Below are 27,352 nucleotides of genomic sequence, written 5' to 3'. Positions count from 1 at the left end.
GAACACCATGTGCCAGAAAGCAAGAATACTGAAGGTCATCAGTGACCCGAAAGGTAAACTGTGTAAGGAACAGGATAAAACAGTCATCCACCTACTGACTGGATGCCAGAAGATCGCCAGCACCAAAGTCTTGAGGAGGCATAATGACATTGCAACACTGGTACATAGGAAAATCTGCGAGCATTACCAGATCCCATTACTTCAAAAGCCATGGCATTATAAACCTGTACCAATGACAGAGAGTGACAGGGTAAAAAGCCTGCGGGATGTGGAAATCAGAACCAATAGGAAGCTCTAAGCAAGGTGACTGGACATCTCAGTGATCGACAAGGAAAACAGAAGAGCAATCATCATCAACACTGCATCTGAAGATTAAAGGAATGTCTCAACCCAGGAGCAGGAGAAAATACTAGCAAATACCAGGACCTGTGACTTGAAGTGCCAAAGATCTACAATGTGATGGCCGAAGTCAAAGTCATACAAGCTCTGGGCAGCCATTCCCATGAACTGAACAAACATCTTGGATACCTACCAGGAATGCACAAGGCAGCACCTTAATCTAATCAACACTGTTTGGAGGTGGGTACATCCTTTGCAAGATCCTTGATCTTCCAGAGGACTGATAGGGACTAGAAGAACAACACCTGACTGATGGAAGAATCATGATGAAACTACTACTACTACTAATGGTAATAATCATCAACATCATCCTTTGAATTCAAACGATTTATCAGCTTCAGTCCAATTTAAAGTTTTTTGTCAGAATGCCCTTAATTGCGCAGATACCAGATACAGCTATACAATTGTTTTCACACCAAAGAGAACGACCACAGTTCGCACTAGAGTGAGGGGAATAAATAAGTAAATACAACACAGATTAATAAAGCACGAATCAACAAATATTTGCCAGGAAAAAAAACACTTCTTCCTCCATCCACTAGGTGACACTATAGGCGGAAACATATACATGTTACCACCTGGTTCGGGTTGAAAGGAAACAACCCTCGTGTTATTATCCACGAGTGTAAAAGGTACACACAAATTGCAAACACTTTGCGAGGAGTTCGAGAATCAGGTGAGATGTGCTCTTACATTTTAAGGTTTGGTAGGTTATTGTTTATTGTATTTATGTAGGTGTACCGTATTTTAACCAATATTTTCTCTGTGTAGGCAAATCATGTTCCATATCTACCAAACTCGGTGGGAGTACGTTAGCTAGAAAAGTAGCGGTGTGGCGAGTTTTGAATTTCCAAACTACACTCTGAATTTTCACCGCATAGGGTTGTAGACCAACTCTCTATATAGTTTGTTGACCTCATAATTGACTTTAATACGAACAGAGTCTGCCATGTATACGCCTGTTTTGTTAGCAAAGTAGCTTCTTCATAATATGTTGTGGTTGTTACTACTTGTGGCTTAAAAAAACTAAACTGGAAATACATTATACCCATATGTAAGTCTACACCATTTATTAGACGTCTCATGTATCTCCTCGCTAATATCAAACATTTAGTGTGATGGAAAACGTCGCTCGGATTTCCATGCCATGACGTACTGTCATTAAAATTGCCGTTGTCATGCTTCTGAGAAACAGTCACGACTTACAGTAGCGTTCATGACTTTACTAAAAACAGACGGTCCATTTATTTACAGGCATGTCTTCGTACACCTGCATTAGCTGCCGGGTGCAGTTTTCTGATGGAGAGGTACAGCGGGCTCACTACAAAACAGACTGGCATCGCTACAACCTGAAACGCAAAGTGGCAGATATGCCTCCCGTCACTGCCGAGAACTTCCAGGAGCGTGTCCTGGCGCAGCGGGCAGCGGCTGATCAGCAAGGGGAGGCCAGTGGGCAGGGCTCTACCTGTGCCACCTGCAACAAGAAGTTCTCCAGTGCCAACGCCTACACCAACCATCTTCAATCTAACAAGCATCAGCAGGCAGAGAAGAAAGCTCTGGCCGCAGCTCAGGAGAAGGTTCAGCGAATGAATGAGAAGAACCTGGAGAAAGGGACAGAGATGGATAAGGATGCCCAGAATGAAGCATTGCAGCAGGCACTCAGGGAGCAACAAAGACACACACCTTCCAGAACCACATCCACAGAGAAGAGGGAGAAGACAAGGCCAGACGTACCACCACGACTGCTGTGGTTTGAGCAGCAAGCAAAGAAGTTAGCAGCAGAGGAGGGTGCTGAGGTCGAGGAAGGTAGGGTCACATCAGACACAAATGTGTGTGAATAGTTTTATTTGCTTATGCCTTAATGAGTCATATATTGACCTGATTGTTTTTATTTGGAGTGTTGAAATGAAAGAGGATCAGCAGTACAGAAGTTACAGTATGGGATCTACCAAGAGATCCGTGAATGTTTCCTATCTGCTGGGACTTTCACTTCAGTTTTATTTTTACAGCTCTTTTGACAATATACATTATCACAAAACAACATTACTGAATACTTAGCACATATTGGCTGTTATACATGTGTGTGTGTGTTATATTGACTTGCGTTTTAGAAGAGTGGGAGGACGTCGATGAAGATGATGATGATGATGATGATGATGATTATGATATGGAGGCTGAAGAAGAGGAGGCAGAGGAACAGGTGGAGGAGGGCCCGGCCTCTAAGCCGACCCCTCCCCCCGGTGCCATTCCAGTGACGAACTGTCTGTTCTGTGGTCACCATTCTCGCACACTGAGCAAAAACATGGCTCACATGACCAAAGAGCACACCTTCTTCCTGCCAGACGTAGAGTACTTAGTGGACCTGGAAGGGCTCATTGCATATCTGGGTGAGACACAGCTGTGTATGACGTACGTGCATTTGTATGTGGTTGATGGATAGTTTGGATATGCGATTTCCGGTAAACTGTATTTGTCATGTAAACGCTAACTGTTGAGTGGAGCTGTGTATATTTGTTTCTAGAAGGCGAGGTTTATGGAGAGTTTTTTTTTTTTTTTTTTTTTAAGAAAAACTGTTTATGTTTGCCTTGGTGAGTTTTCCTCGTGTTTATATGTGATGCATGTTTTGTTGTGTTTGCAGGTGAGAAGGTGGGCGTGGGAAACGTGTGTTTATGGTGTAATGAGAAAGGCAGGTCCTTTTACTCCGTAGAGGCGGTGCGGGGACACATGTTCGATAAGAGTCACTGTAAACTCTACACCGATGGAGATGCTGCACTCGAGTTTGCTGACTTCTATGACTTCAGGTAGAGTGAAAAAGCTTTGAAACGTGTGTGGAAATGAATAAACTAAACAGAACTTAACAGAGGCTCGAAGATATTCATCTGAACTGATATTTTGTGCCTGTTGATTTTTTTTCTTTTTTCTTTTTTCCATGTTTGTCGGCAGTGAAATGTTTAAAAAAAAAAAAAAAAAGAAGGATATCACCCATGTTGGCATAAAAGAGTAGTGTCAGACGTGTACGTATCTGAATTTGCAGGAGTAGCTATCCAGACGCCGGGGACGTCGAGATGAACGACGGGGAGCTGCCTGATGAGAAGAATGTAGAATTTGATGAGGACACGCTGGAACTGACTCTACCCTCAGGTACAAAAGACATCAGCGTTCTGGAGGACCACGGCGAACGCAAGCGTTTCTCATTAACAGCTAATTAAGAAATAATAGAAGGATTTTAAAATCAGAATATAACGAGATCCTGCCGGAGTGTATGCCTTCAGAAGGAGCTTATCTTATTTCTGCTTCTCAATATCTCTTGTCATTTTACTGTTGAAAACAGCAGGTGATTAGAGGTCTGGATGATGAGGGCAAAACCATGAATTCACGTTCCCCTTTTGTGTGTATGTGTGTCTTAGGAGCAAAGGTTGGCCATCGATCTCTAATGCGATATTACAAGCAGCACTTTCGGCCGCAGAAGGCAGTGGTCCGGGCCCACAACCAGAAGGCAGTGGGACGTGTGCTCAAACAGTACCGGGCTCTGGGCTATGGAGGAGACGCAGGTGAGATACAGACCGACTGACTGACCGTGCTTTGTGGCTGATTCTTTCCACCACGCCATTGTACTTTATGACTGTACCTCTGTTGACTGTGTGTGTTGTTGTTGTTTGTGCTGTTTTCCAGGTAAGGGCTTTATGCTCCAACAGCAGAAGGACATGGCGTGCGTCCAGAGGATGAAGTCCAGGTGGATACTCAAGATGGGAATGAATAACAATGCCACCAAGCAGCCTCACTTCAGAGCACAAGTCATGTTCTGATCATCTCCAGCTGAAGTGCCAGGAGACAGAATACTGTCAGTTCTTCGGACAAGACTCATCATGTCACTACAGTTTCGTGGCCTGTTTTGCTCAGTTATGGAGAGAATGTTTGGATTCTCTATCAGAGCTCTCATTATACTCAATGACAACTAGGATACAGCTGAGCCTCTCAGCAGAGTTTGCACATTTTTCTCAACCTCAGATTGAATTATATTCCAAATATAATAAAAAGTCAACTTGAGATTTAAAGTAATCATCATTGTAATTGTCAACTATAAGTAATAGTTTGCGAGTTTATGTCTCCTTGATTTTTTTGATGATCTTTAAAATAAATGCTTGCTAGTTCTGAATGTGTAAAATGATGATTTCCATACAGAGAAATTAAAGGAAGGTTGTTATGATGGAGATGAGGTACAATGCTATATGTCATTGAGTGCATTGTTTTTCTTGTAAGATCCTAATGATGCATTTGTCAGTGCGAGCCTTTAATCCGTAAAGATTTAAACGAACTCATTCAGTAATCATGGTAAACAATTTGCAAATTAAGATATTAAATATCAAGATGTTTGGATTTAGTCTAGTTTATATTCGTTCTTTAGCAGAAATGTATGGACTCTCTTATTCAGCTATCAAATTCAAGGTTTTAAAAATACACAAGCTACTCCATCTGAAACATCGGAAAATTTTTTTGTGCTTTTGGTTATGGTCACAAAACACGGAACGTCTCTAAAGAGGGTTATTCAATATGGCAAACATATCTTTTGCCGGAAAGAAATGAAAAATCGTTTATGTCATGCATGTAATGTTGTTTCGTAGTATGTCCCGTAGTCCAGATTATATAACGATGATTTTGAGAAAAGAAAGAAAAAAAAAACACTTACTCTTGCACTAGGTGGCAGTGTTTCATTTATTATAGTCCCAACCTTCAGTTCTCAACCCGCGAGGAAGAAAATCTTGACATTTACAATCATTGCGGTTGTTTTTAAGGTGTTATCAGGTATTTACTGACTATTTTTCTGCCGTGTCCATGTTTCTTTGACCTCCAAGTGCAGGTGATATCCACTGTTAGATAACCATTTGGGTTGTAGGTAAAGTTAGACTATGTTGTTAAAAGTGGCTGATGAGTTGCACAGCGTCTGAATAAGCGACCCAACTTCACTTCGGTCCTGGTGAGTTTACAGCCTAAATGTTCAATTTACATTGTATCGAATGTCGCATGGCAAATGTCACTTTTTTCACCATATCAGTCTGACCATGCTGGTGTTAAAGTGTGAAAATAAAACGCAGGAGACGACATATTACGTTTAATTTCGGCAAAACTTAATGCAGAATTTTCTGCACGATATTTTTTCTTAAAGATACATGGTATTCTTCCCTCCAAAGAGAAATCTGAAACCAAATGCCAAGAGCATTTTCAGAGTTGTCATACACTTGCTGTCAGTGCTAATTTTTAAGCATTTGAACTTGGGTCAAGACAGTTCTACAATGATGTCATATTGATATCTGAAATAGCCGAATTAGCGCATCTAGGCTTCTGTGGAAAGATTCTCAAATTTGTTACTGGACTAATTGTAAATGCTGTGTCTCTCCCTGTCTTTCTGTAGACATGGCCAGCTTTAAAAGACTCCCTCTGAACTCTACCATCAGGTGGTTATGCTCACGGTACACTACCTCAGTGACTGTAATTACGAGGGTAGAGAGAGGCTCTCTAGCATGTTCAGGACACATTGCCCAGTGCCGTTTCGTTCATAGCAGTGGAACTGGAGCTAGCCAGGCCAGCCCAAACGCTACACCACAACGGTTACCTTTCTCCCGCATTTCTCCGGAGGACCTGACGTTCTTCCGACAGCTTCTTCCAGGAAGGGCCATAACTGACCCGGACATGCTGGAGTCCTGCAATGTCGATTGGCTCAAATCAGTAAGAGGCAAGTATGCAGGGTTAGGTCACTTAAACTCCAAAAACCACAGGTATATCAAGGCAAAGACGTTCTTGAGAAAATTAGAAGTGCATACTTCTACAAGTCTTTGTTTATTGGCATGTTGATGTGTCTTTTGTTTTAAAACGTACCAAAGCGTTTTCAGTATACATATATAAACTGTATTTTCTCTCTGCTCTTGTTGCAGGGAATAGTGAGGTACTTCTAAGACCCAAGACAACAGACGAGGTCTCTCAGATTCTAAGGTCAACCACTTATCTAAAGAATGTTAGATTCCAAATAAAACAAATTCATTCGCAATCATTAGGACAATTACGTCAGCCATTATGGTTCATACACACATAGCAGATTTTGAATGTGCATCAGTCCAAGGCTAAAACCTGATATAAGAGAAACATGCTCTGAAAATGTGAGGTTCAGTTAACTGTCATGTGGGGTTCAGGCTTCAGATTTCCAGATTTCTACAATGCTGTATGTGGCAGCCTTGTAGATGTTGTTCCATTATGACAGTAACTGTGTTAGTAATGTATTTGTTCTTCAGGTACTGTAATGAGAGGAACCTGGCAGTCAATCCACAGGGTGGAAATACAGGCTTGGTTGGGGGAAGTGTCCCAGTGTTTGATGAGATTGTCCTGTCCACTGCACTGATGAACCAGGTCCTCACCTTCGACAGTGTGTCAGGTCAGTGTTCTCATGGTAACGGGGTTTCTGTTTTTGCCATAAGTCCATAAATTAGCTTATATAACTGTTATGTACCAGGTTATAGAGGTGATGAAACCTATCAGTGCTTAATAAAAGTTTGAGCTTTGGATTGAAGTATCATATCCAGTTCATCAGTTTCACAACACTTTCACCTTAGAATTTTCAAGCTCTGTTTTAAACACTCCTTCATAAGCATGCTTATCTGGCAGACCACTCCCTTTTTATTTATTTATTTATTTATTTGGTTATTTATTTTCAAAAATCAGTGTTTTGTTGTCCAGCTCGAAAGTTCACAGTTGACTGGTAAACCCCAGAATTGCTTTTTGCCACAGGTATTCTTACCTGCCAGGCAGGCTGTGTGCTGGAAACTTTATCTCAGTATCTTGAGGAGCGAGACTTCATTATGCCTCTGGACTTGGGGGCAAAGGGCAGCTGTCACATTGGGGGAAATGTGTCCACTAACGCTGGAGGCCTCAGACTGCTGCGCTACGGGTCCCTGCGCGGGACTGTGCTTGGCCTGGAAGCGGTGAGCACGTTACTACTACTGAATCATACTGACATCACCTCAAAGCTAACAAAACTAAAAAAAAGTGTGAAAACGGTAAATGTAACCGTTTTAGGGGGACCACCTCTCTGATGCTGGTCAGTCTGTACCTCTGGTCTTTGCGGTTATTCGAGTCATATTAGGGTTAAATGAGAGACCGTTACAGGGGCGAGGGTCAGTATTCAGCTGGGCCTTCAGGCCATTACTTGTAGAATGTCATCTACTTAAGAGTTAGTTTTCATGACACAACTTCTCAACTTCTTTAGATTAAGAAAGGGTCTGTAGTGGAGCATTCCTGACAGAAAGGTAATGTTCTTTGTTAAATTGCATTTTTTTTTTGTGTCCTGACTCCAGGTCCTGGCTGATGGGAAGGTTTTGAACTGTTTGTCTACTCTTCGTAAGGATAACACAGGTTATGACCTGAAGCAGTTGTTCATTGGCTCAGAGGGGACATTAGGGATCATTACAGCTGTGTCTATCCTGTGCCCGCGCAAACCCAAAGCTGTCAACGTGGCATTTTTAGGTATGAACTTTGTTTACCACTGTGAATCCAACATTTGTTCTCAGTGTTCAGTCACTGTCATTGTACAGCAAAACCATTTATAAATTGCTGCACCAATGGCTTTTACAAAAAAACAAAACAAAAACACCAAAATACGTGTGGGAGCCAGTTGTTGTGTGTGTGTGTGTTGTAAATGTTTTTGTTGCATATTTTATTCTGAATTAGTATTGGGGGCAGGGTGTCAGTAATAATTTGGTTGGACAGGTTATATAGATCACTCACAGGTAATGGGGCAGAAGCACATAGATTTGTACTGCACACATAGATCCATAGCACCACAGAAAGGTTATACATTTATTTTAATATCATCATAACTTTCTATAACTTTCATACATAAGTCACTTTTTTATCATTTTTACATTTGTTTGCAAAATCATAATGCAGTTTCTTGGATTTACATCCAAAAAAAAAAAAAGGTAACTTCATGTCATGTTTATGTCTGTATTAATGATTACCGTGGGTACAAACTCTTTGGAGGACAGTCAGTGTAATAGCAGTGTTATGTAGTTAGGTTTGATTGAAAAGGCCTCTTAGTTTTGTGGTGCCTCTGGTGTCCTGCAGGGTGTTCCAGTTTTGAGGCTCTGCTGGAGACGTTTCGGTGCTGTCGGGGAAGGCTGGGAGAGATCCTCTCTGCATTTGAGTTTTTAGATGCTGCCTGCATGAATCTGCTAGTGAAACATCTCAAACTCAGCAACCCCATTACAGGTCAAACCATGAACACTGAATCCTATTTTAGATCAGTTCACAAATGAGGCTCATGTCTGTCTGCTGGATTCCACTCCCTTACCATCCCATAGACACACATTTCTTATTCTGTTAGATTCCCTGCTGAAGTCACTGATGTGCTTGAATGTACAGCTTCCTCGCAGTCTAGACAGGGCCCACTTAGAGGCCTCTGTAGTCTTGTATTTGCATTTGTTTTTGTTTTGATTTTTTTTTTTTTTGGTTGTATGACTCATTTGGTTTTTTTTAATGTCATTTGAAAAGACATTGCCAGTCTGAAAAAGAATGAACTTAAGTAAGAGGGAGAGAGAGAGAGACCACTCAACCTCTCTGAGGAGTTATTTATATATGTGCGTGTTTATTTTACAGAGAGCCCATTCTATATTGTCATAGAGACGGCTGGATCAGACGCTGCCCACGATGAGGAGAAACTTCACAACTTCTTAGAGGAGGTAATGACGTCATCACTGGTGACTGACGGCACAGTTGCAACAGAGGAAGCAAAAATTAAGGTGAGGAGATGACAGAACCGATGGGACGCGACTTTCGTAATTTGTTAACGATTCCAACGAAAACAGCAGAAGCACTCAACAGTATTACCTGAAGCGTACTTATTTGCAGTTCATATCTGATTTGGTTTGAATGCAGGCTCTTTGGTCCCTGAGGGAGAGAATCACAGAAGCTCTGACTCACGATGGATACACGTATAAATATGACATTTCTCTCCCTGTGGAAAAAATCTACCAACTAGTCACTGACATGAGGGAGCATTTAGGAGACAGAGCAAAGAATGTGGTTGGCTACGGACATGTTGGTATGTCTTATTTTTTTCCTGATAAACTGACTTAAAAAAAAGACCAAAACGTAATCATGAATTCACATATACTAATAGTAAAGAGTTTATAAAGTTTCTCTTTTCTTTATATTCTTTTCAGGTGATGGAAATCTTCACTTAAATATCACCTCACCTTCTAAAGATCCATCTTTGCTTGCCGCAATTGAGCCCTATGTGTATGAGTGGACGTCGTCGTGTCAGGGTAGCATCAGCGCTGAGCATGGACTGGGTCTAAAGAAGAGAAACTATATCTACTACAGTAAATCCTCAGAGGCTGTGGGCCTTATGGGTGACATAAAAGCCATGCTGGACCCTAAAGGCATCCTCAACCCCTATAAGACTCTGCCTGATGATCTTCACTCATGAACCCTGTGGAGAAAAACCAGGCCGGTCACACTTCAGCTTCACACAGAGCATATCTGCAGTATTTGGAAATTTTGACTTTTCACTCCATTCTTTAGAGTAGTGACAAGTCAGAGTAAAAAATGCTATAGGTCACTACTTTGACCCTAACCTTGAGCTGGAGAAGTGTTGATTATTTACCAGTGATTAAAAATTCTGGCTTTTTTCAGTTAGAGAATTATGAGGCAGAACCAGAAACACTATTAATATTATCACTATCAGTATTAAGACAGGTGGAGTTCAAGCTCGATAAAATCATGGATAGGCTTCAAATCAAATGCCTATTATAAGTGCTGTTAATTAAACTGAACCAGTGGCTTCAGCCATAATTTGAGGATGATAGAACAGTTGTTTCCTTTGTGCTACTGAGACAGAAAAAATAAACAGCAGTGTACTGAAGAGTGGAGGTGTATATTAAGCCTGAGAGAGATTCTCAAATCCATGTTTAAGTAACCCAGCATGAGACTTTAATGTAATTTGACTTGTATACACTTTTGATTTTTGTCAAGAAATTCTTTGCCGACATTTGTGAAATCCATTCAGAAAATGAAAAAAAAACAAACAAAAAACTTTTGGTTAACAGTGTGGTGAATGTTTTATGGCGTTAAAAAAAGCAGTTTTTCCCAGCCATACACACACACAAAAAAACGTGACCAAACCCGTTAAAGCACTCTACTCTCTTTAAGAAAACTAAAGTTAGGAGCAATCCAAACAGGTGTAAATTTCTGTTGCGTCACTGGAAGAGCTGTACGCTATCACACAGTAGCAAACCCAACTGTTAAACACGACTGTGTAAAAAGACGGGGGAAAAAATAAAGTATAGTTTGAGTGCTCAATCAAAACATCTGCTAGTCTTAAAAGGTCAGTTTCCTATTTCCAGTCTGCTCTGACACCTCACTGATTTCTGGCCTGATTCTGAGCCTTGCCTTGGTTAGTGTTGGGGAAGACTGAATGCTGCCCACTCACACATCAAGACAGTAGCACTGGAGAGCTCATTAGCTGCCTGCCAGTTGGAACTCCAAAGCTAGAAGCAACAGTAAAAACCACTCTCTCTCTCTCTCTCACACACACACACACACACACGCACGCACACAACCCCCAAAAACAAATAAAATTGGGTGAAGACTTCTTGTGGATCTCGCCGAAGATAGGAAGAGGGTCATTTCCCTGGTGAAGCCAACTCACCAGTGCAAGAGAGACCCAAAGGGATTGTTTCATAAGGCATCTTTCTTCTTTCCTCATTGGCCTGGAAACCTTTCCTGTTGGATCCTTGTAGAGAGAACGTAACCCTTTTGTTTGTTTTTTTAAGCCAAGACCAACGGAAAAGTTTGTTAAACGTACAAGATGCAGAGTGTAACCTGCGGCAGAAAAAGTTATTTCCATCCGGAAGAATTTGAAGCTGGAAAATAATACCAGGGCTTGTTATTAACTTTAAGATAGGCAGAACAGCTTTGGATGAATAATTCTTTATATTTCACTTTTAGTGTCCCTATATTTTGCTGGAGGTTACCTCCTCATATTTCATTCACAGTCATCAATCCCAAGCCTTTAGTGGTATTCCTGCTGTGCACCAACCATCAGAGTAGTGTTCAGGGGAAGTGAATACAAAGGCTCAAATGTAATCCTAAATAAAAAGTACTTTCACATATCACCTATGCAGGAGTTCAGTGTCAAACTCATCTCATTGTAACTATTCTTTAAAGCAGATTGTATATAAATATATTTTACTACGGCTCCATTCATTTGATTCCATTGGCTCTGCCCGTCAACCTCAAATTCATAAGCAAAGCACACAAACTGTCAACTATAATAGCATGGCGTACACATCTCGTCAATCCTCCGTTACAATGCTGACATAACAACCGGCATAAAGTTGTCATGAATTGTAGTAGTTCTCTTGGTTGTTTTCAAACATGTGCAAAACTAAAAATACCTGACACCACCCAGACACGTCACAGAAACGTATAGAGCCAAACCTTACCAAAGTGTGGTTTAACCGTTGTGTTTTGGCAGACACGGCTAGACGTAAATGTGTTAGCGTTAACGGTAATGACCGTTGAATAAAACTGTTATGACACTGTTACGACAGCTGTCAGGTTTGTAAAGGAGCTTATGAAAAGTGTCACTTTCAGTAGAGTCCCCAATGAGCAGCATATGATTGTCAGTGTGAGAGAGAGAGGGAGAGAGAGAAAGAATTAGTGCTGTCATGGCTTTGTATCAAGCAGAGGACAAATGAAGTCTGCACGGCTGCACTACAGAGACAGACACCCCCCCCTACTGGTCTTTTCCAGCGCTGCATGGCAAGACTGCTGAACTAACCAACTCCACACAGCCGCCAGGTCTCTTTCTACAGCCTGCTAGCTGAGCTGGTAGCCAGAAGGATTGGTTTAGGGGAAAGTGTCTACGATCCTTCCACGGTATAATAATTGTTTGTAATATTAAAAAGTTAATGCTTGGGTGGGGGGGGGGGGTATCTGAATGTTACTCAAACTGTTACAAACACCAACATAAGTGTTTAACCTTTGAGTCATTATTTTAAAGATTGACACTCTTTGAAAGCTTTCAGCTTCTTCTGAGATAACATCACGGTTCAGAAAACGTATTATGATAATTCTATGATTTTCATATTTAAAATTGAACTCTCTTGCTTGACACAGATTGTGTAACCAATTAAAAAAAAAAAAAAACACACCGTGTGACCGGACCTTTATGGACGGCTCATACACGAGTTAAGGATAGCTGCCCTTGTTAAGCCTTGACAAGCCACGAACATGGCACATGAGTTCCAGTAGTTTAACAGCCATTGAGGAGGGGAACAAGTGACAGCTGCAGTAAACGTGTTTCAGGAAGGCAGAAAAGAACACAACGTAGATAGAAAATATTCTTTTCGCTCGTCAAACCCAAAACGGAAAAAAAAAGCCCGCGTTACAAAGTCGAGGCGCGAGCTGGCTTTTTTCGAGGTCCTGGTTCTCGTACCCACGCGGAAAGCGGCGAGTCGTTCAGCTGAGTGAGTAAAGGTAATAATGTTAGTGGGTCCAACAGTGTTCCTATCCTCCTTCTTCTCCCTCTGCCTCCTGGTGACGGCACCACACAGCCTCAGCAGTCTGTCTTGCCTTTCTCCAGTGTGTTGTGGATCTTGTCTAGAGTCTTTTTGATGCGCAGGGCGGTGAGACGTGCAGATGGGTTCTGGTACCAGCATTCCTTCATCAGCTTCACCAGGGCTGACAGAGTCTGATTAACACACACACACACACAGAAATACACAGCAGGATAAACGCAGTCATCACAGGAAACGGGGTTATTATGCACAATGGACCGCTCTTTCACCCTGTGATCTCAAATGGAGCAAAATAAGACTAAGCTTAACTGTCAGTGCAACAGAGAAACACTCTAGGTTACTGAGTGTGTATGTCTAACATTTTGTTCTGTGAGTTTTTAAGGTCATCTGTGATTTATGGACGTAAAAATAAGTGAGTGAGGTGAAACTAAGTTAGAGAGTAAGAGAGTGAGTTAATACCCACAGGATCAGAAAACCATCGATTGGGGATGAAAGGTCTCTGCTGCTCCACACACACCACTTTGCGCATGTCTTCAAAGCTGGGATCGTTGGGCACTAGGTCGTAAAACGGCGGTTTGTACTCCTCCACGATTCCTGAAACATGACGGCAGAAGAAAGAGTTACACAGATAAACGGATCCAAGTCACTCCTTGACAGAAAAGACACGCTTGAAAGGGGAGAGAAAAAAAAAGAAGAACGTTTGCCACAAATAACCTTTTTGTAGACGTATCTTTTGAGGAAATCTGTAAGGATCTTTTTCCACAATGGATTTTTGAAGTACATGGCGGTCATTTTTTTCAAATGCAGTGTTTGGAGGGTTTTTACTCCTCATCTCTCACACAGGTGAAATATTAAGAGTGGTCTTGCTGAGTGCTGCAGTGAGCTCACCATTGCTGTAGGTGCGACGTGCAATTTCCCACAGCACCAGTCCAAAGGCCCAGATGTCGACTCTCTTATAGGCATCAAAACAGTCTGTCTGCATGGACTCATCCAGCACCTCTGGAGCCATGTAGCGTTTGGTGCCCACTTTAGGGTTATTCCCCACATCCAGCTGATTATCAGTCTGAGAGTGAGTGACAGCCAGACCTGTGGAGAGGAACGCATAATGAGTCCTGAAAACAGTGCGTGTCATGCATGACACACAGCTAAACCAAAACGTACAGCCAACAAAGAGCTGAGCTGTTTAATCAAACCTCTGACGGAGGGATACAATAAGAGAGAGAGAGAGAGAGATGAAACATGACAGCAGAAACAATGTCTGACTCGCCTAAGTCAGCGATGCAGCAGCGAAGATCCTTCTTGACCAGGATGTTCTTGCTCTTTAAGTCTCTGTGTGCGATGGCTGGCTTGCCCTCGGTGCCAAAGATCTCCGTGTGCAGGTGGACCAGTCCACTGGCGACTGACGCCGCCATGTGAAGGCCGTCTACCATCTCCACGGCGACGCGCTGCAGGTAATCGTAGAGTGAGCCGTTCTCGTGGTAGTGGGTGATGAGCCAGAGCTGTGTGCTGGAATTCCGAGACGTCATGTCCGACGCCATGAACCCTGTCGTCGGTGAAGAGAGAACAGACATGACAATGCGTCGGTCACAAAGCTCTCAATTCCTTGCTCTTTTTCGGCGATAAAACGTATCTGTACCATTTGAACGTGTGGGGCATTCGAATGCGCAAGTTATATTTTTCAAAATACTTTTCTGCTTAAAATAAATGTTCCATTCAACACAACATGGCATCGAAGATAAATTATAATGTTTATGTCTCTGTGGTGGTATATTTACAACCTGAGACTCCAAAACGAAACTTCATGATATAACTCCCTAAATAAGAATTAATAATCCTGGGTTTATTCCCCTGTCAAAAGAGCATTCTGCAGACGCTGAAGAAAACGAGATTTAACTCACCCAATATGTTTTCGTGTCGCAACAGAACTGTGTTATAAATCTCTGTTTCCCGAAACCAAGATTTCTCATCCCTGGAGGAGAAGATCTTCACAGCCACGTTTTCCCCCTGCCACTGTCCTCTCCACACTTCTCCATATCGCCCTTTACCTGCGCGCACGACAGACGGTACAATCAGGACGCGATCTCACACACGCAAGGTGCTCACACCAGGCAATAGTTTCCACAGAATGAGGCTTTCTCTTCTTACCCACACACTCCACCAGACTGATCTGGCGAGCCACGGTCCTCTGGACCAGGAACGGAAGTCCCGAACCGCTGCCTGACGTGCACGAGTGATCAAGCAGATCCTACAACCATGACAACAACATGTGAGACGTCATTTCTGCAGTGGCAATAAACACTCTCTAGGGAAAAAAAAAAAAAAAAACCTGTTCACCGAACACTTAAAACTACTCTGGTCTCACGGATGTCGATCACAGGGCATTTTTTTTTTACGAGCAGATTCCTCAGGGCGATGGTTTAGAGGTGGTGTGTGGGCTCCTACCGCCAGAGTGCTGTCTCCCACGTTGGATGCAATGAGGCCGTCGATGGCGCCCTGCTCTGTGTCAAACTCATGCAGTCTCTCCAGACGGCCGTGATGGAGCCTGCGACACACCAGCACAGCCAGGAGGGAGAGGAGTGCCAGCACCACCATGGGTCCCAGCACAAACAACGCCAGTGTCTCCACTCTGTACTGCAGCGGTTCCCCTCCTGCACCAATAGAGGCATGTATAGAAGACCAGGAGAATGTCTGATAAACATGCTACATTCTATGAAAATATGCGTCATATAAAATACACACTCCTCTCACTGCATTTTGGGTTAAATTTTCCAATGAATATTGATCATTCTGTGAGGGGCAGAGCAATGATTTGAACAAATTTTTTTTGTCCAATTATAAATTCAAAATGAAGGATCACAAATGAAGGATGTATGTTTTGAACCTTGGCCAGCCACTGTTCTGGGAACTCCACTGGGAAGCAGCAGATCTAAAAGAGACTCAATGGAGGCGTTGGAGTTGCACATGGGTTCCGAGCAGCACTTCATCGCATATTTGGCAGAGGGCGCTGTGGAGCAGATCATCCGTTTCTGCTCAGGCCCTTTCAGGCAGCCACGCGAGAATGAAATCACATCTCCATTCACGATGACGGAGGAGTAGCACTGGTCTCCACTGCACCGCTCCTCCAGACTGCACTGTTCTGTTGTGCCCACGCACACACACTCAATAAGCTCATCTGGAGACGGACAGACACACACACACACACATACACATAACTGTACACAAAACTAACAAAAACATGACATAGTGACTCAATCTGCATGATTTCCAACCTCTAGTCAAATACCAGGTTTATTAAATTCTTTTTTTTTTTTCTCACTGTACATCAGTGATACATGCAGATAAAGTAGCTCTCAGATTCATATGGGATGATAAGCAGTAACTGTTTATTCAGTCAGATGAGTATGCGGATTCTAAAAAGGAAAAATATTTTTAGAATTCTAAGACAGATTTATCTGGGGGGTCTCAAAGAAAAAAAAAAAACCCAGACTGTCAGACTTTGCTATTTCAGAGACAGTGTAGTCAGTTTTTTTAAGCCAAGCTGATGAGGTGAGATGACGGAGCCCTGAGAGCTGAGTTTTATTTAGGACTGTTTTTTCACCAAGTCTGAGGCTTTTTGGCAAGACTGTGTCCAATAAAGGTCACAGAATGCTTGAACTGCATAAACTGCTGAAAATGTTTTACCTTTAGCCGAGGACTGCAAGATCTTCAGCAGCAAGAGGAAAATGAATTGGGCACTGCAATGACCCATTTGGTTCACTGCACTGAAAAAATAAATTTGAGAGTTAGTGATATAGCCTGAGCACAAATACAGCCTACATAATTCACAGACTGGAAAACAGACAAATTGACTCTTGGAGCCTTTGGACATTCATGTCAGCCAATTTCACTCATGTCTCTCTGCTCTAACATAAACACTGGCCTATAAGTGAAAACATACAGCTTAGTATATCCTGATAAAAAGAGGCCTGATGCATAACTAAAAGCTTAAACCAAATGGGGCAGCACAAGTGCATTTCTTAAAATGCAGCACCATTTTACATCTCTAAATACTTGTGCACTCTCTTTCAGTGGAAATGGCCATGTGTGAGAGAGAGGGGGCCGTTTCCACGGCTACCGAGGAGAAAGAGGGCCATTACAGAATGACATCAAAGTGACTGGAGCTCTGTAGCACATCAAAAGAAGCCAGGAATGGGCGGTTTAGATACAAGGGTCCTCCATTAAGCTTTTAGCCATATGAATACAATCATCCACTTATAAGGACAGTTTGACCAAGCTTACATTCGACAGGCTATAGCTTCCACTTCATGGTAAATCCTTTCCTAATATATCACCAGATACAACACTTTTACCTTAATGGAATACAATTATTTTTTATTTCCATAAGATAGAGAGATCCTTTCTGGCAACAGTGAACAAAATGAAGCAGAGCATTTCAAATTTACATCATACATACTTTCCATTAAGATCACTTTGTTACCAGTCTTCAGTTAAATCTGTCAGATACTTCAGGACTTTAAATATTCAAGCACTGGCTCAGTCCTGGTGTTTGTCTGATGCAAACATTGATTTTCAAACCAAGTGTAAGGCTGAGTATTGGCACCCAAGGTTAGACGCCATCAATAATGCATTTATCAATAACGCATCAATATCAGCTAAATATGTTTAATTTATAACAACACCGTTAAAACATACTTGTACAAATCCCCAAGTGATTCTTTACACTGCCTTTGAATGTATGCATAGCCGAACTTCGTTGTTACAGCTGCTGGCTAATCCCCTACAAACAAAAAAAGAGGTTATTTTAGTCAGTATGCTTGATCCTGATGATACCTCGTAGACAAGTTATATTACCAACATGTAACTTATCATTACTGCGTATTAAACGGGACTTTACCTGTTTTTATCAGAGTTAACTGATCTACTTATTTTCAATCTTAAAAGAATTAACATGAACGACAGATGATGCAGATTCGACATGTTTGGCGGTGGCGTCATGATATGTCTCTGAGCTGTCTACAGTAAGTTGTCGCCAAAACAAGTAAGCTAGTAATATTAGTCAATGAACGCCATTTACAGACAGCAGGCTACTTACAGTTACTAACTAAACCACAAATGCCAAAAATCTGAAAAATAAAGCAAAGAACATGCCTGTGAGGAGTGTTAAATTGTTGCCAGCTTTTTAATTCGCACACTATGATAAGCATGCCAATAGCTAACCTAATTAAATCACAAATAAGCCAATGTTACCTCATTAGCTAGCCGTTAGCCTGCTGTCGAACAAGTATTTCTAAAGAGGCTCCCTGACGTCCTCTGAAGTATCTATAAATTAGGACTAATATAACGTTTGGCGCCGTAGCAATACTGATTTTCATTCTAGCTTGGTAAGCTGCCAACCAACAGAGATAGGTTATCGTTTTAATTTCTGTCTTAGCTAACCTAGCTAACTATTTTTAAATTAGCTATGCCAGCTAGCTTCGACTGTTGGCTTGGTTCAACAACAACCTAGTCTGGCTAAATGGCAAGCTAGCCTTAACGTTGCTTAATTTTGCACATTAGCTACGCCTAAAGGATGAGCTAATTGTGTCTTACCCGGGCCGGCAGAATACATACACTTTACAGAAAGCATACAGGCTGCGGTGTTATTGACAGTGTCGTTCTTCGTTGACTGGTGATTTCACTTGACCACCACCCACAGACACATTTCGTGCTTTGGAAAAGCATCCACTAGGACGTCATCATAAACAACCTATGCCTTCAATGCATTGTGGGGTAGGGTGAGTCCGCCAACTGACCGAAGCGCATCAAAAAACTTTGATAACTTTACGCATTGTTTTTGGCGTAACGCGTAACTTGAAATTAAAATAAATAAATAAATAAATAAAATCATGGTGTAAATTTCACAATTAAATACACAAAAAACCGAACCTCCAAACAGACAATAGACCTGTAAACACTCCGATGGTTCGAGGAATTGACATTTTGAACAATATGAGTTATGGACAATGTTCGTCCCAGTTACACCCCTGCTCTTTGATGTTTAGTGTTTAGATTACACAATACATTTAAAGTCGTGATATCCTAGTGGCTGTGTCTTTCTTTTTTGCATTACTTATCTCTCATTTTATTTGTATAGCCTACGCATTACAACAGACAACAGTCACTGAGATTGGAGACAGGTGAGTAAGTCACGATTTCAGTGTCTTGATTATTAATTTCTCGATTAGAATACATCCCTCTTTTTTTATTTAATAATGAAGATGTTTATACAGAGAACATTTTGTAACAGTGTGGACTTGAGTACCATACTGATTTGTAGTTATAAATTGTTATAAGATCATCAGATCTCCACACTCGACCAGGAAACTGAATATCATCATATTACATTTACAAATGAAAACCTTATCCATCTGCCTCTGCCTGAGATGTTACCTTATACACTACAGTTAACTTTTAACAACCTTGAGAATCCACTGAATCAAGAACATCCCACACACTAGAATGTTTTGTTTTTTTGAGAGGAGCAGAGCAATAAATACTGAAACCTATTAAGACATTTGAACATTTTTGTTTTTTTAGAACTTTATTTACAGAGCATTATGAGGACATGCAGGGTTGATTTAAGGAAGTAAAATGTCCTTGCAGCGATAAGAGCCAAGTAGCCAGTGGCCTGACAGATTTTATTTTAAAATAGCTTACTGATTAATGACTGTGTCATTTTCTATATGGGGCGAAAAAGGAAATGAAGTCAACCACCGAAGGGCAGAAAGATAAGATTCTTGACAGTCCCCAGATGCACTCTGGAGTAGCCAGAGTTCCATAAGAAACCTGATTGGACAGTTCATTTCTCTTATGGAATCCTGAGCCAGGCCAGTTGTGGCCATGATATGAAATATGTTTCCCTCTGCAAAGTTATTTAAGCCAAATATATATTTAATATGTGTAAGTTCCTAAAAGAGACACTGAAAGATTATTTTGGAGTTTAAGGAAAAAATACAAACCTATGGCAAATTTATTGCTGTGTGTTTGGACTGTTACCAAAATGTCATATATATGAATGTGCTTCCAGCACTCCTAGTTGTCAAAGTGAAAAAAGATTAAAAAGCTGACATGTCTGCTAGATCAAAGGACATAAATTAGGAAATAACTTGTGTTTCTTCTAATACATCATTTTTTGTGAGATAGAGAATCTTATCGTGAGGAAATAGAAAAGGTATCAGGTAGTAAGATTGTTTCTTCTAAGTTTTCTTAAGTGCTTGTGAGGACAATGGAATCTGCTGTTGTCTTTCTGTCTAAAAAGTGCTGTCTAAAATGAAAGGCCGGCCTGTCTCAGAGCTGCGATGGATTTAATCTCTTGAGGCACTGGTGACCATCCACAAAAAGCCATTGTCTCAGGCTTAATTACAAAACTCTGAAATGATCTGACCTGTTTGGTGCCAGGTGAGGTGAAGTGTGCAAAATACTGCATGCCATCAACTCCCTGCGGATAATTGAAAGAAACGCTAGACGACTGTTGTGATTGGATGAATGGGAAATGATAGAGGTTAAAAAAAAATAGTCAAGGACTAATGGAAGGTATTGCTCTTGTTAGACCTCCCCTTAGCTTTGCGGGTGCCATGGTTATAAGAGGGGGGCAATATGAGAGCCATGTTTTTTTTTTTGTTTTTTTTGTTTTTTTGGTTGAACTTCACTTCCCACACTAGCTACTCTTTGAGTCTGTGTGCATTTGCAAGATCACGCTTCACAGACAACATGGATCATCCAAAGGGATATCTTGCTTTACTCCTGTTTGTGTTGGTCAGTGTGTCCAGTCAGAATAACCTGAGTAAGTTATAATTTGTGCGTACCTGTATTTGTTTATTAATTAAATGAATCTGCCCAGAATTTCATTGATTTCACATAATGTTTATATTTTGTTGGTCTGAAGATTCTCCATCTTGATGTTAAACTTTGTCTTTAATTGGTAATGATACATTTGATACTTTCATTGGACCTTTATTGGACCTTTTTAATATTATGTCCTATGTCTTCAAAATCATTCAAGGACAAAAAATGAACCAATCCTAATGTAGGTAGGGCAGAAATATGCAATAATTTGTATAGTAAATATTGATTTCAATAGATGTTGTTTGTAGTGGCATACCTTCTTTTGCTGATAAGCACAACATTTTTTCATGTTCATGTTCAACATGATTAATGTTATTATTATTATTTAAAGTACTGTGCAGTAAAATCTTTGTTTGTAATGACTGATAATCTCACAAAGAGACCATGTATAAGAATTTACACTGATTTCCCTGTTGCTTTTTCTTCCCAGTCACATGGTGCACAGTTTCAGATGCAGAGGAGCAAAAGTGTATGGATTTAGCTGGAAATGCCACAGCCAGGAACATCCGTGGGAATCTACAGTGTGTGCGGGGCCAGAGCCCCACAGACTGCATGGAAAAGATTAAGGTTCAAGAAAAACTAGAAATTTACCGTACACATTTCTAACAACACAACCACTATGCAAAACTATTAGCATGATAGTAACCTAGATGTAATTTACTGTGATATAACTTCATGTTCTTTATTGCAGCATTCATGTTATGCACTTTAGTTTGCACTTAAGAGATACATATTTTAATTTTGCTAGTGGACAAAAAGCAAAAATCAAACAAACAAACAAACAAACAAACAAACAAACAAAACAGTAAATCATTTTTGAATAGTAATTTCTTGATTTTTTCTCTTTTGCCGGCCAATCACTAACCAGAATAGGAAAGATTATGAATAAACTGATTTAACAGCACCAAAAAATACAAACGGAAGATAAATACAACAAAATTATGTTCATTGGAGTATTTGTCCTGTTTTCTAAACAGAACGGCTCAGCTGATGCTGCAACCATGTATCCTGATGAGATTTACACTGCTGGCTGGTGCTATGGTCTGGATGTGGCAGCAGGAGAATCCTATAATGGAGCAGGTAAGGACAGCAAGTTCAATATAGAGACTCAATATGGAGGGTATCGTAGCAGACTCAGCTGAACCACTTTCTTCGGCACTAGCTGTTTGCTACTACATCGATAATCTGACGTGGGTCTATAAACTGTTGGTGCTGTGGTAAGAATGCAACTCTGACCTGTGTGCACCCCGTAATTGGATACTTACCATGTTCATGTTGTACACCTCACTGTAACACAGATGGCATCAATTACTATGTGGTTGCCTTGGCGAGGAGGTCTTCGAGTGACCTGTCCCTGCTGGAGATGCATGAACGCAGTTCCTGTCACCCTGGGATACGAACCACAGTGGGCTGGACTGTACCCATCGGCTTCTTGGTCAACACGTCTCAGATCAGCGTGGATGAGCAGTGTAACTTCCCTCATGGTAAGACATGAGGATAGCAGGGAACGATTTCCTGCTCATGTGTTGCGGTTGTCTGTGGTAAAGTGTGGAGTGGTTTTGATAAAATGACATCACTGATGTCAGAGAGAGACAATAAGCATGTTTTTCACATTAATAAATCAATAGAACCGCAGCATCGTTCTGTGAGTGCCAGCAGTCTTATCCTTAGACTGAGACATAACCTTGTCTAAGTCTGCTTTCAGTTGGACTTCTGTCAAGTGATGTATAATTTACAATGTAGTTATTCTATATACTCATGTACGCAGTCACTGTCATGACCAGAATGGAATAGCAACTTCATAAAATATGACTGTAAAAATATGACGGGACAATGTGTTTGTAAGAGGGTCAATATGGCTTTTGTCGGATGCCAATAATGGCAATTTCCTTGTGCGAATCATTTTGGTCAAGAGTTCATGTACACATATAGCATAGCATATTTTGACAAATGACAGCTCTTTCTTACACATGTCCCTATGGAGTGTAGCCGTAGGGGATTTCTTTGGCTACAGCTGTGTCCCAGGAGTCAAGGACCCAGAGCACGATCCTCGGGGAAACAATCCCAAGAACCTTTGCGAGGCCTGCATTGGGGACGAGAACGACCGCCACATCTGTGCCAATAACCCCAGAGAGCGCCACTTTGGGGAGTCTGGAGCTCTGAGGTACACAGTGCTAAATGTCAGTGGAGCCCACACTAATCTCCAAAGATCAGCTATGGTGTATAGTATGTAGATGTATGGACACTGGTGGTCTCAGGAAGGAAGATTGGCTTTGTGGTTATGGACGCTATAGATAAGCATCATACCTCTTACTAGGAAAATGTGTCATGCATTGATTCGTGATGTTTTGCAGATGTGTAGCAGAGAATCTGGGAGACGTGGCCTTCGTCAAACATACAACAGTGTTTGATAACATGCAGGGTGAGTTCATCCTGAGATTTAATGTGGGAGCCGACGCTCCAGATTTTCGAATGGCGTAAAAAAATGAAACAGGAAGGTTAATCATAGGACATTTTCCCAAACTCTCAGTTTGTGCAACCCCATACCGCTGATAAGATACATGTCAAAGACTTATAGTGGACACCAGGGGGCAGTGTTTCACATGACTTTATTTATAATTTGGTAAGCTCCCCTTTTGGTTTCTGCCTGGGATTATGCAGGGATTTGAAATATGTTAGATTAAAACTCAAGGCGTTTTGAGTGATAGTGTTTATACCAGATAAACATTTCACATTATTCAGAGGGTCGGAGCTTTAAAGAAATACTCCCGCGTAAACGATTTCTCTAAGGTAAGAATCAGGAGTCGTGGGCGATGGATCTGGAGCTGGAGGATTTGAAACTGCTGTGTCCAGATGGAGGGGAGGCCACTCTGTTCGAGCATAAACACTGCCACCTGGCCGTGGTGCCCGCCAACGCCGTGGTCGTACGCCTGGAGGACAAATGCCGTGTCTACAAGTTTCTCGAACGTGTGCAGGTCAGCAGAAAGACAGTCAAAGTCATATCTGCATAACATCCTACTATGGCTCTTCTCAGCTCACACAAGTGTGTGCATGCATGGAGACATAGCAACAGAAAGACAAGAATACACACATACAAAACCATACACACACACACACACACTGACGCAAAATACCCTTGTGTAATAGATGTGCACTGGAATGTCATATCAGTTCTGATACCTGAAACCCTCAAAGATGACATTCATTCTTAGAGCAGTTTAAAGATTCTGTTTAACTTTGACCAGGTCATGTAAAAATCTCATTGGTAACGTTGTTATTGCATGTTAGCAGTTAGAAAGCATGATTAAACTAACCCAGCCATAATCTATATTATTCATCTTTGCATCTTTCCACTTTTACATAGAAAATGTTGAAATGACTTATGTGCATAATACACTGAGCCCCAGCCCTGTGTTGTTTATCGATTTTTACTTGGCACAACCTTACATTACAGTTAGTTTGTCATTAGGGGAGGATGACACCAGATTGAGCTCTGCCATTATGGCCTGAAGCAGAAATGGCATCAGTGATGATGTTTCTCACACATTCAGAGCGACTTGGGAAGATGGAGTGTGGAGGTTTGAGGGGGGTGGGGGCGCTGTCCTAGTATTTAGAAACAAGACAAGAGGGCTAGACGGAATGATTCCCCTCTCAGGGAATCATTTCATATTTCCCTCTCTCTCTCTCTCTCTCTCTCTCTCTCTGTCCCTGGACCATGGACCATGACCATCATTTCTGTTGTTCATTTTCCGTTCCTCTTTCTGTTTTTCATTTCTGTAGAATGCATTTGGCAATGCTACGCAGGGCTTCTCTCTCTTCAGCTCGGCAGGTTATGGAGACACAGATGTGATGTTCAGTGATTCCACCCAGAGGCTGTTGAGGGTTGTTGGCACCTACACCTCTTGGCTGGGACCCAGCTATACGACCATGCTGCAAGCTTTTGAATGTGAAGGTAAGGCAGATTTAAATATCGAAATATTGTATTTTTTTCTGGCAATTTAAATATGTAAAAAACAAAATATTCACAGACACAAAACAACCACATGCATTTTATTTTTAAATGGACATATCCCTTTAAAGACCGCCCAGTGGTCCTCAGTCCATTCCCACAGGACCTTGTGCATTGAAGATTTTTGTTTCAGTCCAAACTCATCAGTTGATTAATTAAATCAGTGGTGCCAGCACAAACAAGCCAGTTGTTGGATGTGTGGTCATGCGATGAATTGTGAATAAGACTGAATAAGTGTTAGCATTGGCAAAGAATTCTGACTGCATTAATGAAATCATATAATATACTGAAAGATATTTTCCTTTGCTCCTTAGGGTTGTGTTGACTGGACAAAGAAACCACAGAATACTTTCTCCATCTCTCTCTCACTTAGTCCTTCTCCCTCTCCCTCTCTCTCTCTCTCTCTCGCTCTCTCTCTCTCTGTGTGACCTTTACTGCTCTGCTTAAACTGTGTTACTTATGTGGGCTGAATGCCACCTCGCTCTCAGGCTTCACAGCCTCTGATTTTCCTCCTCCGTCCATCTTTTGGCGCCATGTATCAGATTAGCTGTTCTCCTCCCAAGCTTTGCTTCATTCTTAGTTTCACCAGCGTCATATGGTCTACAGTAGAATATGTGTTGGCTTGATGTGCTTAGTGCGCAACAAGGATTAAGCCTGTTACCCCATACTTTATTACTAGTACCTTGAAACCATGCAATTTAATACTCATCTTAGACATGTGTCTTTCTGCCCAGTGCAAAGGAGGAGATTGGGTTAGTGGACAAAGGCAAGGGGCACATGATCACCGACTGGAGCGTTCCAAGTAATAAAAGAACTCACTCGGAATATTCCAGGCTTTTTAGAAGATGTGCGCCCCTAAGCGTTTTATGAATTTATCTGAAACGTGCTTTAGGCTAAAATTAATGCTTGGCTTCAGTGGAACGGGTCGAAGAATTACTGAGCGATAAAAAGAATTTTCTGCACGTCAGCTTATTTCAGGCAGAACCTCATCTCTGGAAAATGTTCTCCACGTCAAGCACAATAGTCACAGTTTTACATACACGTGGGTGCCACACAACAGGTGCTTTTAAAGGTGCTGATTCCTGACCGTCTTCAGGATGCTGTTTCACCAGTAGCTTGCGTGTAAATAACCTTGTCTTTGCTTGAATTTGTAGAACAGCCTCCTCCTCATCAATAAAATATAACAAAAAAATGTTGAAAGGTCTTTTTTTTTTTCCAGGGTTTTTTCTTTTGCTCAGTGGTATGACAACCAGAAAAAGCGAGCCTAATTTCTTTGATTAAAATGTTGTGCACCACTGCCTGTAGTGCACTGATCAATATGTGATGCATAACAGCTTAGCCACTCTCTGGAACACTCAAGCATATGAACTACTATGTACATGCTAATGGATAATAAACGGTAATAGTATCTAATATGAAGGCGTAATGGATTGGCTTCGGTACACTGACACGTCTAATGGAAATCAGTGATTTTGATTACAGGTTAATTAAGGATTTATGGAAGCATGCGGTAATGACCTTGGAAATGTTTGCTGTCTGTGCTCCAAGATCTAATTATCATTTATCCACATGGTTTCTATGTTCAGCACATTTTTCACCATTTATGGATTCGACATTAATCATAAAGCAGTGTTCGCTGACCGTGCCACAATATGTCACTGCTGTTTTGGAGTGTATGCTGACTCCCTTTTGTTTCGTTGAATTATCTTTTAATTGATCCCACTTCTGGTTTTGATTAATGAAATCATATTCCAGTCAAGTGAACATAGTTGGGTTTTTTTTTGTGTGTGTTTTTTTTTTTTCCGCCGAGTTGGAAGAAACAGATGAAAATGAAGAAAGGAAATAAATGAACGATCCTTGAAGAACGGAAAGGAAAAAAAACGATAAAGTTTTCCCTCTCTTTAATTCCGAGAGAGAGAGAGAGAGAGAGAGAGAGAGAGAGAGAGAATTTCATCAAAGCAGATGGCTCCTGTGCTCCACGTGGTGCATATTTTATAGTCCGAAGCCATACTCTGTTTATGACAGTGCAGCGACTCAGGCTCCATTAATCTGGGATGTATATTCACAGAGTGTCAGCCATCACTGCTTTTGAGACTGTGGAGCGCTGCATTTGATTAATAAACCTACGGGTTCGTACAAAGCATTTTTCACTGTCACTGAAAACCAGATTTCACCAGCGACTGGTGACACAACCTCTCTCTCACACACACACACACACACACACATTGAGTGATGCGTAATGCTGACTTCATATTTTATGGGACTGCTCATGTTATGATGCAGATTGGGATCAGGTAGTTTTGAAATCAGCATCACCAAAACAAAGGTTTGTCCCTATCTAAGAAATAAGAGAAAAAAAAACAGATATGAAAGAAAATAACTGTGGGTTCTCTTTTATAAACCTTTGTGTGCTTTCCAAGTGCTTCGTTAGGACTTGTTTTATTCCGGTCCGCCGGCTTTTCTTTGCCAGCCATGCGCACGCGTGTAGGCA

At 41.3% G+C, this 27,352-nt stretch overlaps 4 protein-coding genes across 4 annotated transcripts; 3 read left to right on the top strand and 1 right to left on the bottom strand.

Annotated features, from left to right (window-relative positions):
* Nucleotides 1-992: 992 nt before the first annotated feature.
* Nucleotides 993-4,526, top strand: znf622 (zinc finger protein 622). The gene is made up of 7 exons (XM_030773956.1): nt 993-1,075; nt 1,654-2,205; nt 2,511-2,786; nt 3,038-3,200; nt 3,434-3,540; nt 3,807-3,950; nt 4,072-4,526. Exons 2-7 carry the CDS (start codon nt 1,656-1,658, stop codon nt 4,203-4,205), a joined length of 1,374 nt encoding a protein of 457 aa, XP_030629816.1. The 5' UTR covers nt 993-1,075; nt 1,654-1,655; the 3' UTR covers nt 4,206-4,526.
* A 656-nt stretch (nt 4,527-5,182) lies between these two features.
* On the top strand, nt 5,183-10,472 carry d2hgdh (D-2-hydroxyglutarate dehydrogenase). Its single transcript, XM_030775341.1, has 10 exons — nt 5,183-5,374; nt 5,810-6,130; nt 6,330-6,387; nt 6,684-6,823; nt 7,177-7,370; nt 7,743-7,911; nt 8,512-8,655; nt 9,043-9,185; nt 9,322-9,487; nt 9,609-10,472. Exons 2-10 carry the CDS (start codon nt 5,812-5,814, stop codon nt 9,872-9,874), a joined length of 1,599 nt encoding a protein of 532 aa, XP_030631201.1. The 5' UTR covers nt 5,183-5,374; nt 5,810-5,811; the 3' UTR covers nt 9,875-10,472.
* Nucleotides 10,473-12,663: 2,191 nt separating this feature from the next.
* acvr1l (activin A receptor, type 1 like) lies at nt 12,664-18,646 on the bottom strand. The gene is made up of 11 exons (XM_030774089.1): nt 18,558-18,646; nt 17,661-17,745; nt 16,650-16,729; nt 15,850-16,140; nt 15,411-15,616; nt 15,114-15,213; nt 14,867-15,013; nt 14,236-14,511; nt 13,857-14,054; nt 13,432-13,562; nt 12,664-13,141 (listed from the first exon to the last, which is right to left on the bottom strand). The coding sequence occupies exons 3-11, from the start codon at nt 16,714-16,716 to the stop codon at nt 13,007-13,009; spliced, it is 1,551 nt and encodes a 516-aa protein (XP_030629949.1). The 5' UTR covers nt 16,717-16,729; nt 17,661-17,745; nt 18,558-18,646; the 3' UTR covers nt 12,664-13,006.
* Nucleotides 18,647-20,717: 2,071 nt separating this feature from the next.
* otomp (otolith matrix protein) lies at nt 20,718-25,408 on the top strand. The gene is made up of 9 exons (XM_030774646.1): nt 20,718-20,790; nt 21,283-21,419; nt 21,830-21,932; nt 22,151-22,336; nt 22,842-23,016; nt 23,207-23,274; nt 23,643-23,827; nt 24,633-24,804; nt 25,350-25,408. Exons 1-9 carry the CDS (start codon nt 20,718-20,720, stop codon nt 25,406-25,408), a joined length of 1,158 nt encoding a protein of 385 aa, XP_030630506.1.
* Nucleotides 25,409-27,352: the final 1,944 nt, after the last annotated feature.

The sequence above is a fragment of the Chanos chanos genome, chromosome 5, assembly GCF_902362185.1.
Source record: "Chanos chanos chromosome 5, fChaCha1.1, whole genome shotgun sequence".
Classification (NCBI taxonomy): domain Eukaryota; kingdom Metazoa; phylum Chordata; class Actinopteri; order Gonorynchiformes; family Chanidae; genus Chanos; species Chanos chanos.
Note: the sequence above shows the minus strand (reverse complement) of the source record. Positions and strands in the feature narration are given on the sequence as shown.

Bases quoted from the DNA above. Each gene is read 5' to 3' on its own strand.
- znf622 (XM_030773956.1), top strand. From the start codon at position 1,656: ATGTCTTCGTACACCTGCATTAGCTGCCGGGTGCAGTTTTCTGATGGA. The intron at 2,206-2,510 runs GTAGGGTCACAT...CTTGCGTTTTAG, and splicing joins GGGTGCTGAGGTCGAGGAAG to AAGAGTGGGAGGACGTCGAT. The intron at 3,201-3,433 runs GTAGAGTGAAAA...CTGAATTTGCAG, and splicing joins GCTGACTTCTATGACTTCAG to GAGTAGCTATCCAGACGCCG.
- d2hgdh (XM_030775341.1), top strand. From the start codon at position 5,812: ATGGCCAGCTTTAAAAGACTCCCTCTGAACTCTACCATCAGGTGGTTA. The intron at 6,824-7,176 runs GTCAGTGTTCTC...TTTTTGCCACAG, and splicing joins CACCTTCGACAGTGTGTCAG to GTATTCTTACCTGCCAGGCA. The intron at 7,912-8,511 runs GTATGAACTTTG...GGTGTCCTGCAG, and splicing joins TGTCAACGTGGCATTTTTAG to GGTGTTCCAGTTTTGAGGCT.
- acvr1l (XM_030774089.1), bottom strand. From the start codon at position 16,716: ATGGGTCATTGCAGTGCCCAATTCATTTTCCTCTTGCTGCTGAAGATC. The intron at 15,214-15,410 runs GTAGGAGCCCAC...TCATGGTTGTAG, and splicing joins TGGGAGACAGCACTCTGGCG to GATCTGCTTGATCACTCGTG. The intron at 14,512-14,866 runs GTGAGTTAAATC...CACCGACGACAG, and splicing joins GCGACACGAAAACATATTGG to GGTTCATGGCGTCGGACATG.
- otomp (XM_030774646.1), top strand. From the start codon at position 20,718: ATGGATCATCCAAAGGGATATCTTGCTTTACTCCTGTTTGTGTTGGTC. The intron at 22,337-22,841 runs GTAAGACATGAG...TATGGAGTGTAG, and splicing joins GCAGTGTAACTTCCCTCATG to CCGTAGGGGATTTCTTTGGC. The intron at 23,017-23,206 runs GTACACAGTGCT...GATGTTTTGCAG, and splicing joins GGGGAGTCTGGAGCTCTGAG to ATGTGTAGCAGAGAATCTGG.